Source organism: Silurus aristotelis (genome assembly GCF_946808225.1).
Source record: "Silurus aristotelis genome assembly, chromosome: 24".
NCBI lineage: Eukaryota > Metazoa > Chordata > Actinopteri > Siluriformes > Siluridae > Silurus > Silurus aristotelis.
This window is the reverse complement of record NC_139597.1, coordinates 10,306,990-10,323,662: the sequence shown is the minus strand read 5'-3', so window position 1 is coordinate 10,323,662 and position 16,673 is coordinate 10,306,990. Positions and strand designations below refer to the sequence as shown.

General features: G+C 37.2%; 1 protein-coding gene across 9 annotated transcripts in view; it reads left to right on the top strand.

Moving 5' to 3' along the window:
• dgki (diacylglycerol kinase, iota) overlaps window positions 1–15,460 on the top strand; it is a 74,524-nt gene extending 59,064 nt beyond the window's left edge. For 3 of the 9 annotated variants that reach the window (XM_083528346.1, XM_083528345.1, XM_083528349.1), the window contains exons 21-33: window positions 307–369; window positions 4,587–4,687; window positions 6,126–6,205; window positions 7,351–7,395; window positions 8,331–8,400; window positions 8,500–8,540; window positions 8,622–8,746; window positions 9,169–9,194; window positions 9,905–9,942; window positions 10,804–10,924; window positions 12,451–12,487; window positions 12,573–12,672; window positions 13,196–15,460. In XM_083528346.1, coding sequence (XP_083384472.1) covers window positions 307–369; window positions 4,587–4,687; window positions 6,126–6,205; window positions 7,351–7,395; window positions 8,331–8,400; window positions 8,500–8,540; window positions 8,622–8,746; window positions 9,169–9,194; window positions 9,905–9,942; window positions 10,804–10,924; window positions 12,451–12,487; window positions 12,573–12,672; window positions 13,196–13,312 — 964 coding nt within the window. In that variant the 3' untranslated portion in view covers window positions 13,313–15,460. The remainder of the gene's footprint in view (window positions 1–306; window positions 370–4,586; window positions 4,688–6,125; window positions 6,206–7,350; window positions 7,396–8,330; window positions 8,401–8,499; window positions 8,541–8,621; window positions 8,747–9,168; window positions 9,195–9,904; window positions 9,943–10,803; window positions 10,925–12,450; window positions 12,488–12,572; window positions 12,673–13,195) is intronic. The other 6 variants (XR_014531360.1, XR_014531362.1, XM_083528348.1 and 3 more) reach the window with 4 other exon arrangements.
• Window positions 15,461–16,673: the final 1,213 nt, after the last annotated feature.

The window sequence follows — 16,673 nt, the reverse complement described above, 5'->3', positions numbered from 1 at the left end:
TGAGCCCCTTGTCCATGTTTGTGTCTCCCCCTTGCTTTCTCTCTCTCTCTCTCTCTCTCTCTCTCTCTCTCTCTCTCTCTCTCTCTCTCTCTCTCTCTCTCTCTCTCTCTCTCTCTTTCTCTCTCTCTCTCTCTCTCTCTCCCTCTCTCCCTCTATTTCTCTCTCTCTCTCTCTCTCTCTCTCTCTATCCCTCTCTCTCTCTCTCTCTCTCTCTCTCTCTCTCACTCTCTCTCTCTCTCTCTCTCTCTTTTTCTCTCTTTCTCTCCCTCTCTCTTGCTTGCTCCTGTGTTGCCTGTGCTGGTGCAGCATTCAGAAAGTGTGCGCAGCAGATCTGCGCCGCCTCTCTGCTCCCCCTGACTCCTTCTCGGTGTAAGTATTTCTCTGGTCCTCATCGCACACATGCTCACACACCTGCCTCACACTCCTCAACCATGCAGAGAGTGTGTGTGTGTATTTGTGTGCGCAACAAGGTGTGTGAGGGTGGAAGGAGGCTTCGCTTGTGTGACTGCATAAACTGCACACACAAGATCCATATATTCGTTTGTGAAAAGCTTTCCTGTAGCCCGTATTTTCCAGACTATAAAACACATTCTTACAATGAAATATTTTTATTCCCATTAAGCAGCAACTTATAGTCCAATGGCATCATTTTTGCATAATTCTACAGTAATATGGCAGTTTTATTTCTGAAATGTGCTGAAAATGCTGCTCCAGCATTTAGGTTATTTTGTGCACAGGAAGTGATAGCAGTATTTAGGAAACTGTAAGAATTTTCCAAATTGTAGCCACGTTGAAACCACAAATTTGCAGATATATACACCGATCAGCCATAAAATTATGAGATTATAACATTATGACCGGTAAAGTGAAAAACACTGATTATCTCTATATCATGGCACCTGTTATTGGGTGGGATACAATTGTCAACAAATGAACATTTTGTCCTCAAAATTGATGTGTTAGAAGCAGGACAAATGTGTGAGTTTGACAAGGGCCAAATTGTGATTGATAAACGACTGGGTCAAAACTACAGCTCTTGTGGGATGTTTCCAAGTCTGCTGTGGTTAGTATATATCAAAAGTGGTCCAATGAAGAAACAGTGGTAAACCGGCATCAGGTTCATGGGCGGCCAAGGCTCATTGATGCACGTTGGGAGCAAAGGCTTGTGTGGTTCGAGCCAACAAACAAGCTCCTGTAGCTCAAAGAAGTTAATGGTGTTAATGCTCGTCGGGTCAGAACTGTTTTGTCAGCAAAAGGGGGACCAATACAATATCAGACAGGTGGTCATAATGTTATGCCTGATGCCTGCTATATATATATATATATATTACAATCCAAGCTAAATGTGTAGTGTTATTTATGTCTGTACTTTTGAGAGTCACTAACGGCTGGAACCAAATTCCTTGTGTGTGCCAACACACTTGGCCAATAAACCTGATTTTGATTCTGATCTCCTAAATTTTTAAATATATAACATTAAAAGAATATCAAGACCCATTTGTTACAGTCTGCATATCTGCCCTATTTATTGCTGGTCATGCATTGTATTAACCATTATTAACACTCACATAAGTCAGAAATGTTTTAGGTCCTTTTTTTATGAAATCCTCAGTGCCACTGTGGCTTACTAATAGAACTTTAGAGCTTTATTATAGAAGAAATAAAATACTCCCAGATAGAATACTTTTCATGTCTGACAGGGTCATTAAATTTGTAAGACTATAGCAGAAGTTGCAATATAATTCAGCTAGTGCTGATTTAGAAGCAGGAAAAACCTGCGTAGAAGGTTTGGGGAGATATCATTATACTTATGATTTATTGTCTAGAAAATACAGCATGTGTCCATGAGTTTGTGTAATGTGTTCATGTACATTCCACTCAGCTATACATAGTGTGAGTTAGTGCTGTTTGTTTTGTGCTTATGAAGCGTGCTTTTGCAAAAAATAAATTAATAAAACCTACACGTATGTGTGTATATATATATACAGTGAGGAAAATAAGTATTTGAACACCCTGCTATTTTGCAAGTTCTCCCACTTAGAAATCATGTAGGGGTCTGAAATTGTCATTGTAGGTGCATGTCCACTGTGAGAGACATAATCTAAAAAAGAAATTCCAGAAATCACAATATATGATTTTTAAACTATTTATTTGTATGATACAGCTGCAAATAAGTATTTGAACACCTGTCTATCAGCTAGAATTCTGACCCTCAAAGACCTGTTAGTCTGCCTTTAAAATGTCCACCTCCACTACATTTATTATCCTAAATTAGATGCACCTGTTTGAGGTCGTTAGCTGCATAAAGACACCTGTCCACCCCATACAATCAGTAAGAATCCAACTACTAACATGGCCAAGACCAAAGAGCTGTCCAAAGACACTAGAGACAAAATTGTACACCTCCACAAGGCTGGAAAGGGCTACGGGGAAATTGCCAAGCAGCTTGGTGAAAAAAGGTCCACTGCTGGAGCAATCATTAGAAAATGGAAGAAGTTAAACATGGCTGTCAATCTCCCTCGGACTGGGGCTCCATGCAAGATATCACCTCGTGGGGTCTCAATGATCCTAAGGAAGGTGAGAATCAGCCCAAAACTACACGGGAGGAGCTGGTCAATGACCTGAAAAGAGCTGGGACCACCGTTTCCAAGGTTACTGTTGGTAATACACTAGGACGTCATGGTTTGAAATCATGCATGGCACGGAAGGTTCCCCTGCTTAAACCAGCACATGTCCAGGCATGTCTTAAGTTTGCCGATGACCATTTGGATGATCCAGAGGAGTCATGGGAGAAAGTCATGTGGTCAGATGAGACCAAAATAGAACTTTTGGGTCATAATTCCACTAAACGTGTTTGGAGGAAGAAGAATGATGAGTACCATCCCAAGAACACCATCCCTACTGTGAAGCATGGGGGTGGTAGCATCATGTTTTGGGGGTGTTTTTCTGCACATGGGACAGGGCGACTGCACTGTATTAAGGAGAGGATGACCGGGGCCATGTATTGGGAGATTTTGGGGGAACAACCGCCTTCCCTCAGTTAGAGCATTGAAGATGGGTCGAGGCTGGGTCTTCCAACATAACAATGATCCGAAGCACACAGCCAGGATAACCAAGGAGTGGCTCTGTAAGAAGCATATCAAAGTTCTGGCGTGGCCTAGCCAGTCTCCAGACCTAAACCCAATATAGAATCTTTGGAGGAAGCTCAAACTCTGTGTTTCTCAGCAACAGGCCAGAAACCTGACTGATCTAGAGAAGATCTGTGTGGAGGAGTGGGCCAAAATCCCTCCTGCAGTGTGTGCAAACCTGGTGAAAAACTACAGGAAACGTTTGACCTCTGTAATTGCAAACAAAGGCTACTGTACAAAATATTAACATTGACTTTCTCAGGTGTTCAAATACTTATTTGCAGCTGTATCATACAAATAAATAGTTAAAAAATAATACATTGTGATTTCTGGATTTTTTTTTTTAGATTATGTCTCTCACAGTGGACATGCACCTACGATGACAATTTCAGACCCCTCCATGATTTCTAAGTGGTAGAACTTGCAAAATAGCAGGGTGTTCAAATACTTATTTTCCTCACTGTATATATATATATATATATATATATATATATATATATATATATATATATATATATATATATATATATATATATAGTACAGACCAAAAGTTTGGACACACCTTCTCATTCAAAGAGTTTTCTTTATTTTTATTATTTTATTATTATATGACTATGAAAATTGTAGATTCACACTGAAGGCATCAAAACTATGAATTAACACATGTGGAATTATATACATAACAAAAAATTGTGAAACAACTGAAAATATGTCATATTGTAGGTTCTTCAAAGTAAGCATCAAGAGAATGCCAAGAGTGTGCAAAGCAGTAATCAAAGCAAAAGGTGGCTACTTTGAAGAACCTACAATATGACATATTTTTAGTTGTTTCACACTTTTTTGTTATGTATATAATTCCACATGTGTTAATTCATAGTTTTGATGCCTTCAGTGTGACTCTACAATTTTCATAGTCATGAAAATAAAGAAAACTCTTTGAATGAGTAGGTGTGTCCAAACTTTTGGTCTGTACTGTATATACACACATGTATGTGTATATATTTATATAGCCACAAATTCTAATTATTGTCGTTTTTTATGAACTCTCTTTCTATTTATGGTATTTAAATAACTTTCCCTCTGATTCGGAGGTGGTGTTTCATATTTATTATACCAGAATAAAAAGCTGTGTTTATAAAAATTACATAACAAGCAACCACTTGTTATGTAAACATTATTGTTGCATTCTACACATTAATTTACATTTTATATGTTCAGGAAACATTTTTTCAGCAGCGACAGTAAGGTGTCAAATTACCAAATGTTAATTAATTAAAAGCAAATTTCTGTTTATTTAACATTTTAAAACTGGAGTGGCTGCGGCAAAAAAAACCAAGAAAACAGGAAACAAGAAACATGCTATGTTGTAGAATTTGCTTTCTTTATCAGAAAATTTGTCAGTACACTTGATTCTTTTTGTGTGCACACGTGTGTGTATGTATGGTTTTCTCTGTGCAGCCCTCACATGGTGCCTGAACGCCTACGACTGCGTGTCAATCGCATCGGCCGGCACGAATATGAAAGCTTACAGTTGGACAAGGAGCGACTGCGAGAAGTCTGTGAGTGACTAGTGATCATTTCCTCACTCCCTGCCTGCTGTAACTACTGCACTAACTAAACAGTTTAAGAGGGATGTCTGAATTTTGTGTATTCCTTACTGAAGCGAAATAGGCTCAAAACATTTTTCATGTATCTTGGAAAACATGTAAATGTGGCACTAGTATAGAAGAATAATATTGGGCCACCAAACTATACATATTGTAACAAAATTTCTGTTCTAACAGTTCTTTCTGTAGCTAACATGGCATATAAAAAAAAAAAAAAAAAAAAAAATTACAAATAAAATATATATATATAAAATATGAATATTTTAGGGAAGAAATTTGAGTCACTGTCTATACATTGTAAAATAAGTCATCATAAAATATTGTTAATTGTATACCATTCATACATTCTTTGTTTTGTATAGTTTCTCTGGTCATATACTATTCTTATTTTTTAAACTTATCTAGTGTTTAAATCTTAAACGTCAACTACTCATATTCATATCCCATACTAAAATGTTCATGATTCAAACTATACCTAATGTGGTCCTTTGCTGCCCTGTGGGGGACAAATAATCTAGGGCAACAGATGGGATAGAGTCAGTATCTGTACATCTACAAAATATGGTAGGTTTATCAGATGAATGTAGGTTTAATTAGCAGCAGAAACATTTGGCTTATTCACTCAAGTATCCATGTGGCAGTAGCTTATTATATAAAAACTAGCAGATAATATCTCAAGTGCTTCAGTTCATGTTCACATCAAGTATCAGAGCGAGGAAGATGTGGTCACATTTGATGTTTGTACTGAGGATCTGGTCAGCACACATGGTATTTTATAGACTTTATTATCCCAGGAGGTTTTTACTTTCCACTGTTATCTGACTTGCTCATTATTGGTCTAAATCTATATCCAGAGAACTGTACAACTGCTTTTTGACAATGTCAATTGTTAAAAGCACTATATGAATGAATATGAATTTAATTTAATTGAATTGGACCATGACTGTGGCATGGTTGTTGGTGACAGTCAGGCTGGTTTGAGTATTTCACAAACTCCTGATTTCCTGGGATTTAAACATACAACAATCTCTATAGGTGGCATAAAATGTTGCAAAAACATCCATTGAGCAGTGGTTCTGTAGGCAGAAAAACACCTTGTTGATAAGACAGATCAGATGAGAATGGGCAGATTGGTTTGAGTTGGCAGGAAGGCTACACTTAATAAAATAATTACTTTTTACATGTATAGTGAGAATGAATTTTTAGAATGCACATAAATGGAGAGTTAAATATTGGAAACAGAACACGTGAGTTCTCAATATTTCTACTGTACTTTTGCACTGGACCAAACAATATTTTGCTTTCATGTGTCATTTTGCTCTTATATAATTTTTTTTACATACTGTACATTATTGACTAATATCAATTCTCTCTCTTTGTATGTTTGTAGCGACCCCTGTTGGCATCGTGGTGGTACGAGGAGACTGTGACCTAGAAACTTGTCGACTCTACATTGACAGACTGCAGGAGGTGAGAATCTTTCACCACAGAAAGTGTATCTTCATCCAGAGCAGCTGTCCAGCTGCATACTATGGCAGTGTGTCCTCTGAGGCATTTTAACTTGCCTCATTATAAGACAGACTCACTATCAGCACAGACATGCAGTAATTAGTAGTCTTTTGGCAGAGAAAAGTAAACTAAAGCTACAATCAGGACGATGTTACACAGCCTGTAAATTAACACTCATTACCATTTCCAGTATATATATGTATATATCTATATACATGAACAGGAAAAATGTTATACCTGTAATTAAAATCACAGACATGTCACAGGATATATATATATATATATATATATATATATATATATATATATATATATATATATAAGAACCTAATCAGTAGTGAAAGCATAATGCTTGTTAGTAAGTCAGGTTGTGTTTTAACATTATGATGCCTCCCAGTCTGCTAGAAACAAATATTATTTTCATTCCTGTTTATTTCAATCTCAAAACTATAAATCTAACTCATATTTATGTTCTGACAAACTACTCCAGAAGGCACTGTTCAGACCACAGAGTATTGTGTGTGTGTGTGTGTGTGTGTGTGTGTGTGTGTGTGTGTGTGTGTGTGTGTGTGTGTGTGTGTGTGAATATGTGTTCTTGTGCCCATATATGGAAATGAAAGTGGCATGAGAATAAGATTGTAATGCTTTGTAGCTATAGATGAAGATGAAGAAAAAACTTATTATAGATGATAGAAGTTTATATATAATAGATAGATAGATAGATAGATAGATAGATAGATAGATAGATAGATAGATAGATAGATAGATAGATAGATAGATAGATAGATAGAAGATTTTGGATGGTATAGCAGTAAGAAATAGGTTATTGGCACTTATATATGTGTGATGATCTGGTTTTGCTGTATGAATTTTTTGTCAAAATGATATAGCGACATTTTAAAACCAGGCATGTTTGTTCCGATATGCATGTAAAACCTTATGTATAGCATTAAGCCTTATTGTGCAGACCACAGAGGATTGTGTGTGTGTGTGTGTGTGCGCGCACATAAGCCAAACTGACATTAGGTGACATTATTAATTGTGTACTGCATGTGCTTTTTCTCTTTAATACTATTAACTATTATGTGTGTTGCCTGTATTTATAGGATCTGCAACAGACGCCCTCTGCTGGTCAAAGAGTGCACTATCAGGTAATGAAATGTTCCTTGTTGAGTAAAGTAAAGTCAAGTTTATTTGTATAGCGCTTTTCACAACAGACATTATCTCAAAGCAGCTTTACAGAAATCAACAGTCAAGGTGAATGGTGTGCATTTATCCCTGATGAGCAAGCCATGGCGACTGTGGCAAGGAAAAACTCCCTTAGATGTAATGAGGAAGAAACCTTGAGAGAAACCAGACTCAAAAGGGGAACCCATCTTCATTTGGGTGACATCAAGAGTTTGATCATAAATCTTTCAACACTAAAGTGACTCAATCGTATCATGTGGAACGCTATCATGCATCATGGGGGTTCTTACTTTTATCTGCAGTGTATGCGCAGTTAACGTTCATATTCATTTTATTCATACAGGAAAAATACCAGAAACTCTGTTTACATGAAACACTTGCGATGGAAGTCTGAGGGCAGTTGTTGGATTTTCATTCAATACACTACTATATACAGAGTAACCTTAAAGCTACAAGCCTTGCATGTGTTTGATCTTGAGATAAGAAATGAATGTTGATGGTGATCAGCAATATGCTATAGACCCAGCTGTTCACTAAGCACTTGGAGAACTTGTAAAGCAAAAACAAACAACATTTTGTCTTGTGTTTTCTTTCGTTTTTGCTCTAATAACCTCCTAATAGGGATTTAGCCAGATGGTACACTTAGTCACTAAACTATTAAACTGCATGAGGTGACGAATACAAAGCACTTCTTTGGAAAGAGGGTGTCTGCTAAATGCTAGATGTAAATGGTAGATGTAAATATTATGCAAATAAGCTATACAAGGAAAAAAGAAATTAGGATGAAAAGATTTTTTATTATTTATTTGATATTTATTATTTTCATTCATCAATATTTTTTTTCTTTTGTAATAAAAATCTACTGTTTTAGAAATATTTTAGACATGTCTTTTTTCAGGATGAGAGCAGAGTTTTGCATCGGCCTACTTCTGCACACAGACTCTCCACTAATTGGAGCTTCTTAGACTGTAAGTCAGGGGTGATGATATATTTGATGATATAGGTTTTCTGTATATCACTATTCAAATTTATGATGATGATAATATTGATAATGTTTTCTTCAACAGCCACATCCGCTGATCGCTTTTACCCTATAGATAAGGCTCAGGTAGGCCTTAAATCATTTTTTGTGAGTTATGTTTAGTCATTAGAGGTTTAGATGATTAGTGAAATTTTTGTGTGTGTGTAGGACCATCTGCATTTCGTGACAGAGATTTGTCAGGATGAGGTCTTCATCCTGGACCATGAGTCACCGCAAGTGTGCCAAACCAGAGTCCCTAAAATGCCAGATGTAGTGGTTGAGCCCAGCTCAGGGTGAGAATACCATCAACATCCTCATAGCATAGTGACAAAACAACAAATCAGTAGTCATGTGACTCAAAATTAGAATAGTAGATATCCATTTTTTCTATTTGGAGTTAAAAAAAAAACTCCAAAGAAAAGCAGTGGGTTTATTTAACAGTCATTAGCTTGTTTTTTAACGTCACTGATACAACAACTAGATGAAAAAACGTCTCTCACTTGTTTTCCTTAAGCTTAGTCTGTATTAATGCATGTAATTAGATTGTTATTTAGTTAACTCAGGATTTTAGCCTGGTCAAAGCAGACTGGGGCTTTTCCTTGCTTGTTGGATTAGGTTTATGTTTTGTAATCCCTCCATATGTCCTCCTTCTAGTAAAGTTAATTTGCCTATGGAAGTCTCTGGTCCTGATTTTGCATCTTATTCCCATTTTCAGGGTTTCGTTGACTCCAGAAGAACAAGGTACAGTAAACTGCTATACTAACTAAACTGCAGATTAGCAGATGAACAAAGTACACTATAAATCCAATTTAAGATTATCATCTAAATGGTAGATTGTTGTCATAATTTACAGAGAAACAAAGTACAAGTTTCCAGCTTTTTTTTTTAAATAACCCAAGTCATTTATAATGTTGTTTTGCAATCAAAATGGCAGTAATAGGTATGGTGGTGACTAATACAGATTCAAAGATATTATTCTATTACTTTTCCTGGTATTTAGGGCTTAACACATCGGGAAATGCCAGATTACGCATTTGAATGTTTAAAGGTTTATTGCACACCCTACTTAAAAACACAACATTGAATAGACAATAGGGATATTTTAAATTAAAAAAATATACATTATTATTTGGGTAACGCCATTTTTTTTTAAAAAGGTATTGCCACCAGCAAAATTAATATTTAGTGAAACATCAATGATCCAATACTTTATTTTCTTTGTATCGAGTTATCATTTATTTACCAGACATGACAATGGCATTCAACTAAAAACCTTGATTTCTGTGTCAGTTAACCTTCTGTGTCACAGTACTTTCCACTATTTGGTTATGGTATTTAACTGTTTTGAAACTTGACATCCCCATACAAATTGTTGCATTTCCTTTTGTGTAAACTCTACATGACTACATAGCACATGGAGATTAAGTAACTTATTCCTGTTTATGTTACAGCATTGCTGATAGCAGCGAGCTCAGGTGACTTGGCTGTGGTAAGCTGTTTAAAGGTTTACAAATGTTTGAATGAAACTGAAACTGGTCTCTGCCAGCATGTGAATGACTATGCAAAAAACAACAAAAAAAAACATTCCTTAGTAAGTGTAATAATTATTTTAATAAAGGAAATTATAAAAAAAAAAACAACTCTCAAATAATAATGACTTAGCAAATCATAAATGTGAACAATAAGAATTGTACAGTCGTAGGTTCTTTCTTAATACAAAAATAGTCATTAATTAAATTGTTTATAATTTTTGTATATATTTCAGTGCATTTAATACATTAGTTTGGCATTTCTAATCAGGAAAGCTTTATGGATTGTAAAGGAGAGCAGTCCTGAAAGTAAGTCATATATCTGAAATATTGATAGAGTTAAAATGAAGGAGAGAAAATTGCAGACGGCTGTCATGTTTTAGATCAATCCCAATTTTTTTCACTTTTGTGTAATGCAGTTATTCAGCCATTTAAACATTTAATAAAGAGCATTGTCAGGAACTGGTAGTGGAGGTGGAGGCAAGTGCACAATTTTTTTTTTGTGCAAAGTACAAACTCTAAACATTAATATGAACTATGGGCACAATGCAATAATTGTAAGCGAGAAATTAGCATTCATCACAACATAGAGTATGATACCCACAACTAAAGCTTAACAGTGAGTAATGCGCACAAATACAGTACAGGTCAGTAACAGGTTAGTAAGGTTAATGTGTCACGAGATCAGATATGCAGGGGCAGATGGGTGGAGTAGTTCTGCAGCATGCTGTGCTCACATTAGGAATATAAAAATGTCAACATATCGTGCTAGTTTTTTTTCTTTTTTCATTAGAATGTCTAAAATTATTTTGTCCTCTCAGTTGGCGAGCTCATGCAGTAGTGGTCTCAGCTTGTTGATTAGGGACACAGAAGGTCACTCTGCTCTGCACCTCGCCTCGCAGAACGGACACACTGACATCGTTAGCTTCATCCTGCAGCACGGTGAGATTTATCTCAGTACAGCTGAATCAACTGCTTTAACATTTAGTGCATTATATAGTATGACGTGGATGATCTTTAAGTATCATTTTACAAGGACAAGAGGAAATTTAAACAGTACTAAGTGTGTTGAAAAGAGTCAGACTGGTCATATTTTGAATAAGTATCATAGGATGAGCACATGGTGGTCTTTATGATTACAGGTATACTTCATGAGACATAAAGCCTTATATCACTTTAGTTTCAAAGAAATGTAAAGATTAGTATAATAAATGTAGCGAATCTCGTTGGCCAGGTGGAAGGAAGAGGCAACAGGTAACGGTTCACCAAGCAGAGAGGTCTTTATTTCCATTCATTCTCGCTCCGGCACTTTTCTTTCCTAAAATCAAACTGAGACACACACACACACACACACACACACACACACACACATACAACACTGATACACAGGCACATCCCACAGTGCCTCCTTCTTCCCCGAGGGTGGAACTGCAACCCGCACAATGTGTCTCTGCCTGCACTCTTTTCTTCACTTCTCTAACACACGCTCTATTACTTTGCACTGTTGACCTGAACTCCTCCACCTTCTCCAGCTCTTTACCCTGCAACCGCTCCACTCCACTGCCCTTCCTCTCATTCACACACATGTACTCTGTCCTACTCCTACTGACTTTTATTCCCCTTCTCTCCAGCACGTACATCCACCTCCCCAGGCTCTTCTCAACCTGCTCCCTACTCTCATCACAAATCACAATATCATCCGCAAACATCATAGTCTATGGAGACTCCTGTCTGACCTCGTTCGTCAACCTGTCCATTACCACTGCAAACAGGAAAGGGTTTAGAGCCGATCCTTGATGCAGTCCAACCTCCACCTTAAACCAGTCTGTCGTTTCTACTGCACACTTCACTGCTGTCACACTGTTCTTGTCCTTCACTGTCACATGTCCTTCACCACCATCACATACTTCTCTGACACACCTGACTTCCTCATATAATACCATTATTTCTGTACTTTTGTACAGAAATTGTTTTTTTTTCTCTTTGCCTTCTGAATTTTCTATTTAGAAGTGTTTGTATGTCATCTCGAAGCTAGGTTAAGAAACTGTGTTAACCACTTGGAATATTTTGTTCTTTTCATGTTGGAAAATTGAGAGGTAAATAATAGTGAAGAAGGAGAAAATGAAGAAGTGTAGATCTGATCAAAATAAATAAATTTCCCCTATTATTTTCATCATTTAAGTTGAATGTCATAATGGCAACATTATTATTATAGTAAGAACATGCCTTAAATCAGAGCTCACATGAGTTTATTAGTTTTTTTATTTTCTCATTGCCCACTGAATATCATTCCTGGCTGTACCAGCTGTATCTGCCTGCCAGACATCTTACTATCTTTGTACTATTGTACTTCTCGTAAATGGAATTGACTCAGCAGAGTGAAGTCTTATAATAGTCACCTGCCACACCCTCTGAACAATGATCTTGTTGCTTTCTCCTAATTTTTATTTTCTATTCCTGTTTTTCAGTTTCAAATTTAATTCTGGATCTTTCTGACAAGGAAACGTAAGTACCAGCTGATGATGTTTTGAGTTTCGCAATCATTACTATGGAAAGTGACTGGTTTTTTTTTTTTGTTTGTTTTTTTTAGCGGCGATACTGCACTTCACAAAGCTGCATATAAAAGACACCATGCAGTCTGCAGACTCCTGCTGGAAGCTGGGGCTTCTCCTAACAAAGTTAACTTTGTGGTGAGTCATTTGTTTTTCTTTAGCGCATGACTCATGTGAAGCATGTGAGTTACAGGTACTGAAAATCACATGCTTCACATGAGTCATGTGAGTTACAGGTACTGTAGCCTAAAATGTGGTAGAGAGGTGGAAGCTTAAAAGTTAGATCGGTTTACCACAGGTTTCCATCCCAACACCAAGCTGCCACCTCTGGGCCCCTAAACAAGGCTAACCCTCAACTGCTCAATTGAAAATCAGTCTGGATGAAGGCATTTGCCAAATGAAATGTCAATGTAAAATGTAAATGTATTTACAACAGGCTGAGATATACGTTGTAATGTACAAGTTATAGCTCAACCTGTTGTAAATACATTTATGATCCTGTGATTTTTAAGTGATTCACAACGAATACTGTGTTTGTAATGCATGTAATAATGCTGACAGAAGATCATAAGATCCCCGGAATAATGTGATGGTTCATGGGTTTAAGTTTGTCATTGCTCTTTATTGCACATGCATTAGTTATCATTTCTTGTCTTTTCAGGGGAAAACTCCTAAAGACTGTGCTCAGGAAGCTGGAGACTCTGATTTGGCCTGCTATCTGGGGAGCAAGGTGTCTGAACAGCCAGCCACACGTGAGGATTTAGAGACAGCTGTGTGAAGAAACACTAGGAAACTTGGTTCCTCCAAAAGACTCCAGCTTTCACAGCTCATAGAAGTACCAGAGTCCACTTTCTCACATGTAGAGAGAGAGAGAGAGAGAGAGAGAGAGAGAGAGAGAGAGAGAGAGAGAGAGAGAGAGAGAGAGAAAGAGAGAGCAAGAGAGAGAGAGAGAGAGAGAGGAGAGAGAGAGAGTGAGAGAAAGGGGATATAAGATGGAGAGGTGAGAAGGTCACAGCAAAGACCTAAAGTAGCCTCACAGAGACACGAATGGGAGAGTTTTCTCGAGCAGAAACCCCTACGAAGAGAGAAAAAGGTTGTTGGTGCTTCGTGGAGATCACTGTGGGTTTAGAATGACTTTGAGCAGATTTGCATTGGTATTTATTTATTGCTTATTTATTGATTTATTTATTGAAAGACTGATTGTATGTACTTTAAGAGACGTCGTTTTCCTCTGGTTGAGCCTGTGTTTGGGTACAGTAGTATGAGGTATTACATAGCAGATAGATGCAGTGAAAATTTGCATAGTGCAGTTTCCACAAACTGTGACAGAGTTATCCAGAGGAACAGCAGGCACACAAGACACTTCTGCCTAAGCCAGCCACCTCTCCCGTACACCTTGTCGTGTATGTGTAGATGTATATTTCCATCCATTATTACAATTGTACTACCAACCCAGGCAGGTAAAGGCCATAAGCTTCCTTTCAGCCATGAGGAGTTTGCCATCACATTTCTTCTTCACCACCAGTCATGCATCAGTGGCACTAATTGTCAGTATGCTTACATGAGAACACTGAGTACTTGTTTCCTGAATCAGGAGGAGTATACTGCTCCACTAGCTGAACAGATTGATCCCTACTGCCTGAACCTAACACACCTCCTAATATTTCTATTGTTACATAAACAACTGATTGAAACTTTCAATATTTTGTGCCTCTTAATCTGGATATGTCTTTATTTGACTCAGCAGTAAAAGAGGGTGCCTCATGTCCATTTCATATCAGAACAAGTGAAGGTTGAGGACGGTAATTCATTATGGAAAATCAGTGAACAAGTATCTGTGTACAAATAATACATAGCTTTTAACTATAATCTGACATCATTTTTTTTGGTTTTGTTTTGTTTTATTTTGTGTGCAGTGACAGTGGTTGTGACAGTGAATTATTTATCTTAAGAAACAAAACATCATAATCTGAGCCATATTCAATGCAATATGAATAGATAACATGTGCATTATTCTCTCTCTCTTTTGTTTTATTTTTTTTATACATTACATTAATGTTAATAGGCAAATGGTCATCCAGGGCACCTACAAGCTACATGATGGAGTTTTTTATTCAGTTTAAGTGATGGTAAAGAATTTGTCTTACTTTGTCAGATCCTACAAATTTTTTAAGTTCATGCGTTTAGCACTTCAAACATCAGTTTCAAGATTGTGACAAAATGGCATAAACCAGAGCAGTGAGGTTCAACCAGACACAAGCAGCATGTGTGCATCCTCTGATCAGAAAACAGCTTTTGATGTTCGTTTTGGTAAGCCTGCAAATAATCATAGTGGCCACATCCTGTTGCATAAAAAAAAAAAAAACAATGCGAGTTAAAAATAAAGCAATTGCATGAAAATGGTCATGATGGAAACTTGTTACATCTGCTGTGAGAGTGGTTTATATATTCCTGACCTACTGTGTTATTTTGTATTATTTGTGATTTTATTTTGCATGAGTTTTTGTTCCTAAGATTTTTTTCTGCTCAATGATGAGGTTATAAAATGGCATTATTTCTGTTACTTTTTTTGTTAAACATAAATTATCAAAATTACTTGCTTGATTATAATTTTTTTAATGTTTAAATGATGGAAATACTTGAATAATGTATATTTTTTCATTTATAATTGTGCATTTTAGTCTCATCGCTCTATACTAGTGGAATCTGATGACTAATGGCCATTCATGTGTTAGACCTTATGTCTATTTTCAATATTGGAATGTTATTAATTAAAGAATGAACGGAGTGGAAACTAAATGTGACGTTAATTCATTTCCAGGACAAAATTATCACATGGATATTGTTTACTGTTTGATGATTGACCTGAGTAAAAATACATGTTTATTTCCCAGTTGTGAAGTTTATTATAAAGTTCTAAATCATTTGTACTGATGTTTTATTGCTATTTATAATATACCTGTAGTAGCATGATGTAAAGTATGTTCATCGTTTTAACATAATGTTCTCACATGGTTCTCAAAATACAAGGGAACCTGAGGCGGCCCATGAAGCCTAGGGATTTTTACTTTACAATTTTTGTAAAAGTTTTAAATTTATTGTTTCAATGACAGCTCTTATAAAGGTTATTATATTTAATTGAGTTCTATAGGGGTGACCCTGAATTTTAATGCTTAGATAGAAGATAGGAGCCTGATTCGACTACCAATCTCACAGTTGGGACATTTTAAATGGTCAAACGTGAAAAACGCTTAACGTGCATGACAATGCAAATATCTTAATCTATAATCATCAATTTAAACATATCCTATCTTCTTAGGAAACTTGTTAGAAAACTTCCGGTTTTCTTGCAATAAGTTCTTCTTCTTTCGCTGCCTTTACCATTAGAGGTCGCACAGCAGATCATCCGTCTCCCTACCCCCCTGTCCTCTACATCTGCCTCTTTCAAACCAACTACCTGCATGTCTTCCCTCACCACATCCATAAACCTCCGCCTTGGTCTTCCTCTTTTCCTCCTCCCTGGCGGCTCCATCCTCAGAATTCTCCTACCGATATCTCAATCGGGCCTCTTTCACTTTGTCTCCAAAATGTCCTACATGCCCTGTCCCTCTAATAAACTCATTTCTAATTTTGTCCATCCTCGTCACTCCCACCGAAAAAATCTCAGCATCTTCAGCTCTGCTACCTCCAGATACCACTGTCTCTAAACCAGACAACAACGCAGGTCTCACCACAGTCCTATAAACTTTTATCAGCTACCTCTCTCCCTTTACCAGTCATAGTGCCAACATTTAAAGTACCAACCAGAACCTCTACTCTCCTACACTTCTCCTGTCCCTGCCGTCTCTGTAGACGTCTTCCTCCTCTCCTTCTCCTCCTTCAGCCAACAGTAGCCCAATTTCTACCGGTACCCTGTTGGCTAACGATACCTGTGGCGGTCGTTGTTAACCCGGGCCTCGACCGATCCGGTATGAATTTCTTAATCGCGATCCGCATATTTGATGTGGCACATGTTTTACGCTGGATGCCCTTCCTAACGAAACCCTCCCCGTTTATCCGGGCTTGGGACCGGCACTAAGAGTGCACTGGCTTGTGCAACCCTACTTGCTGGGTTTGTAAGCATTTAAATGAACACTGTA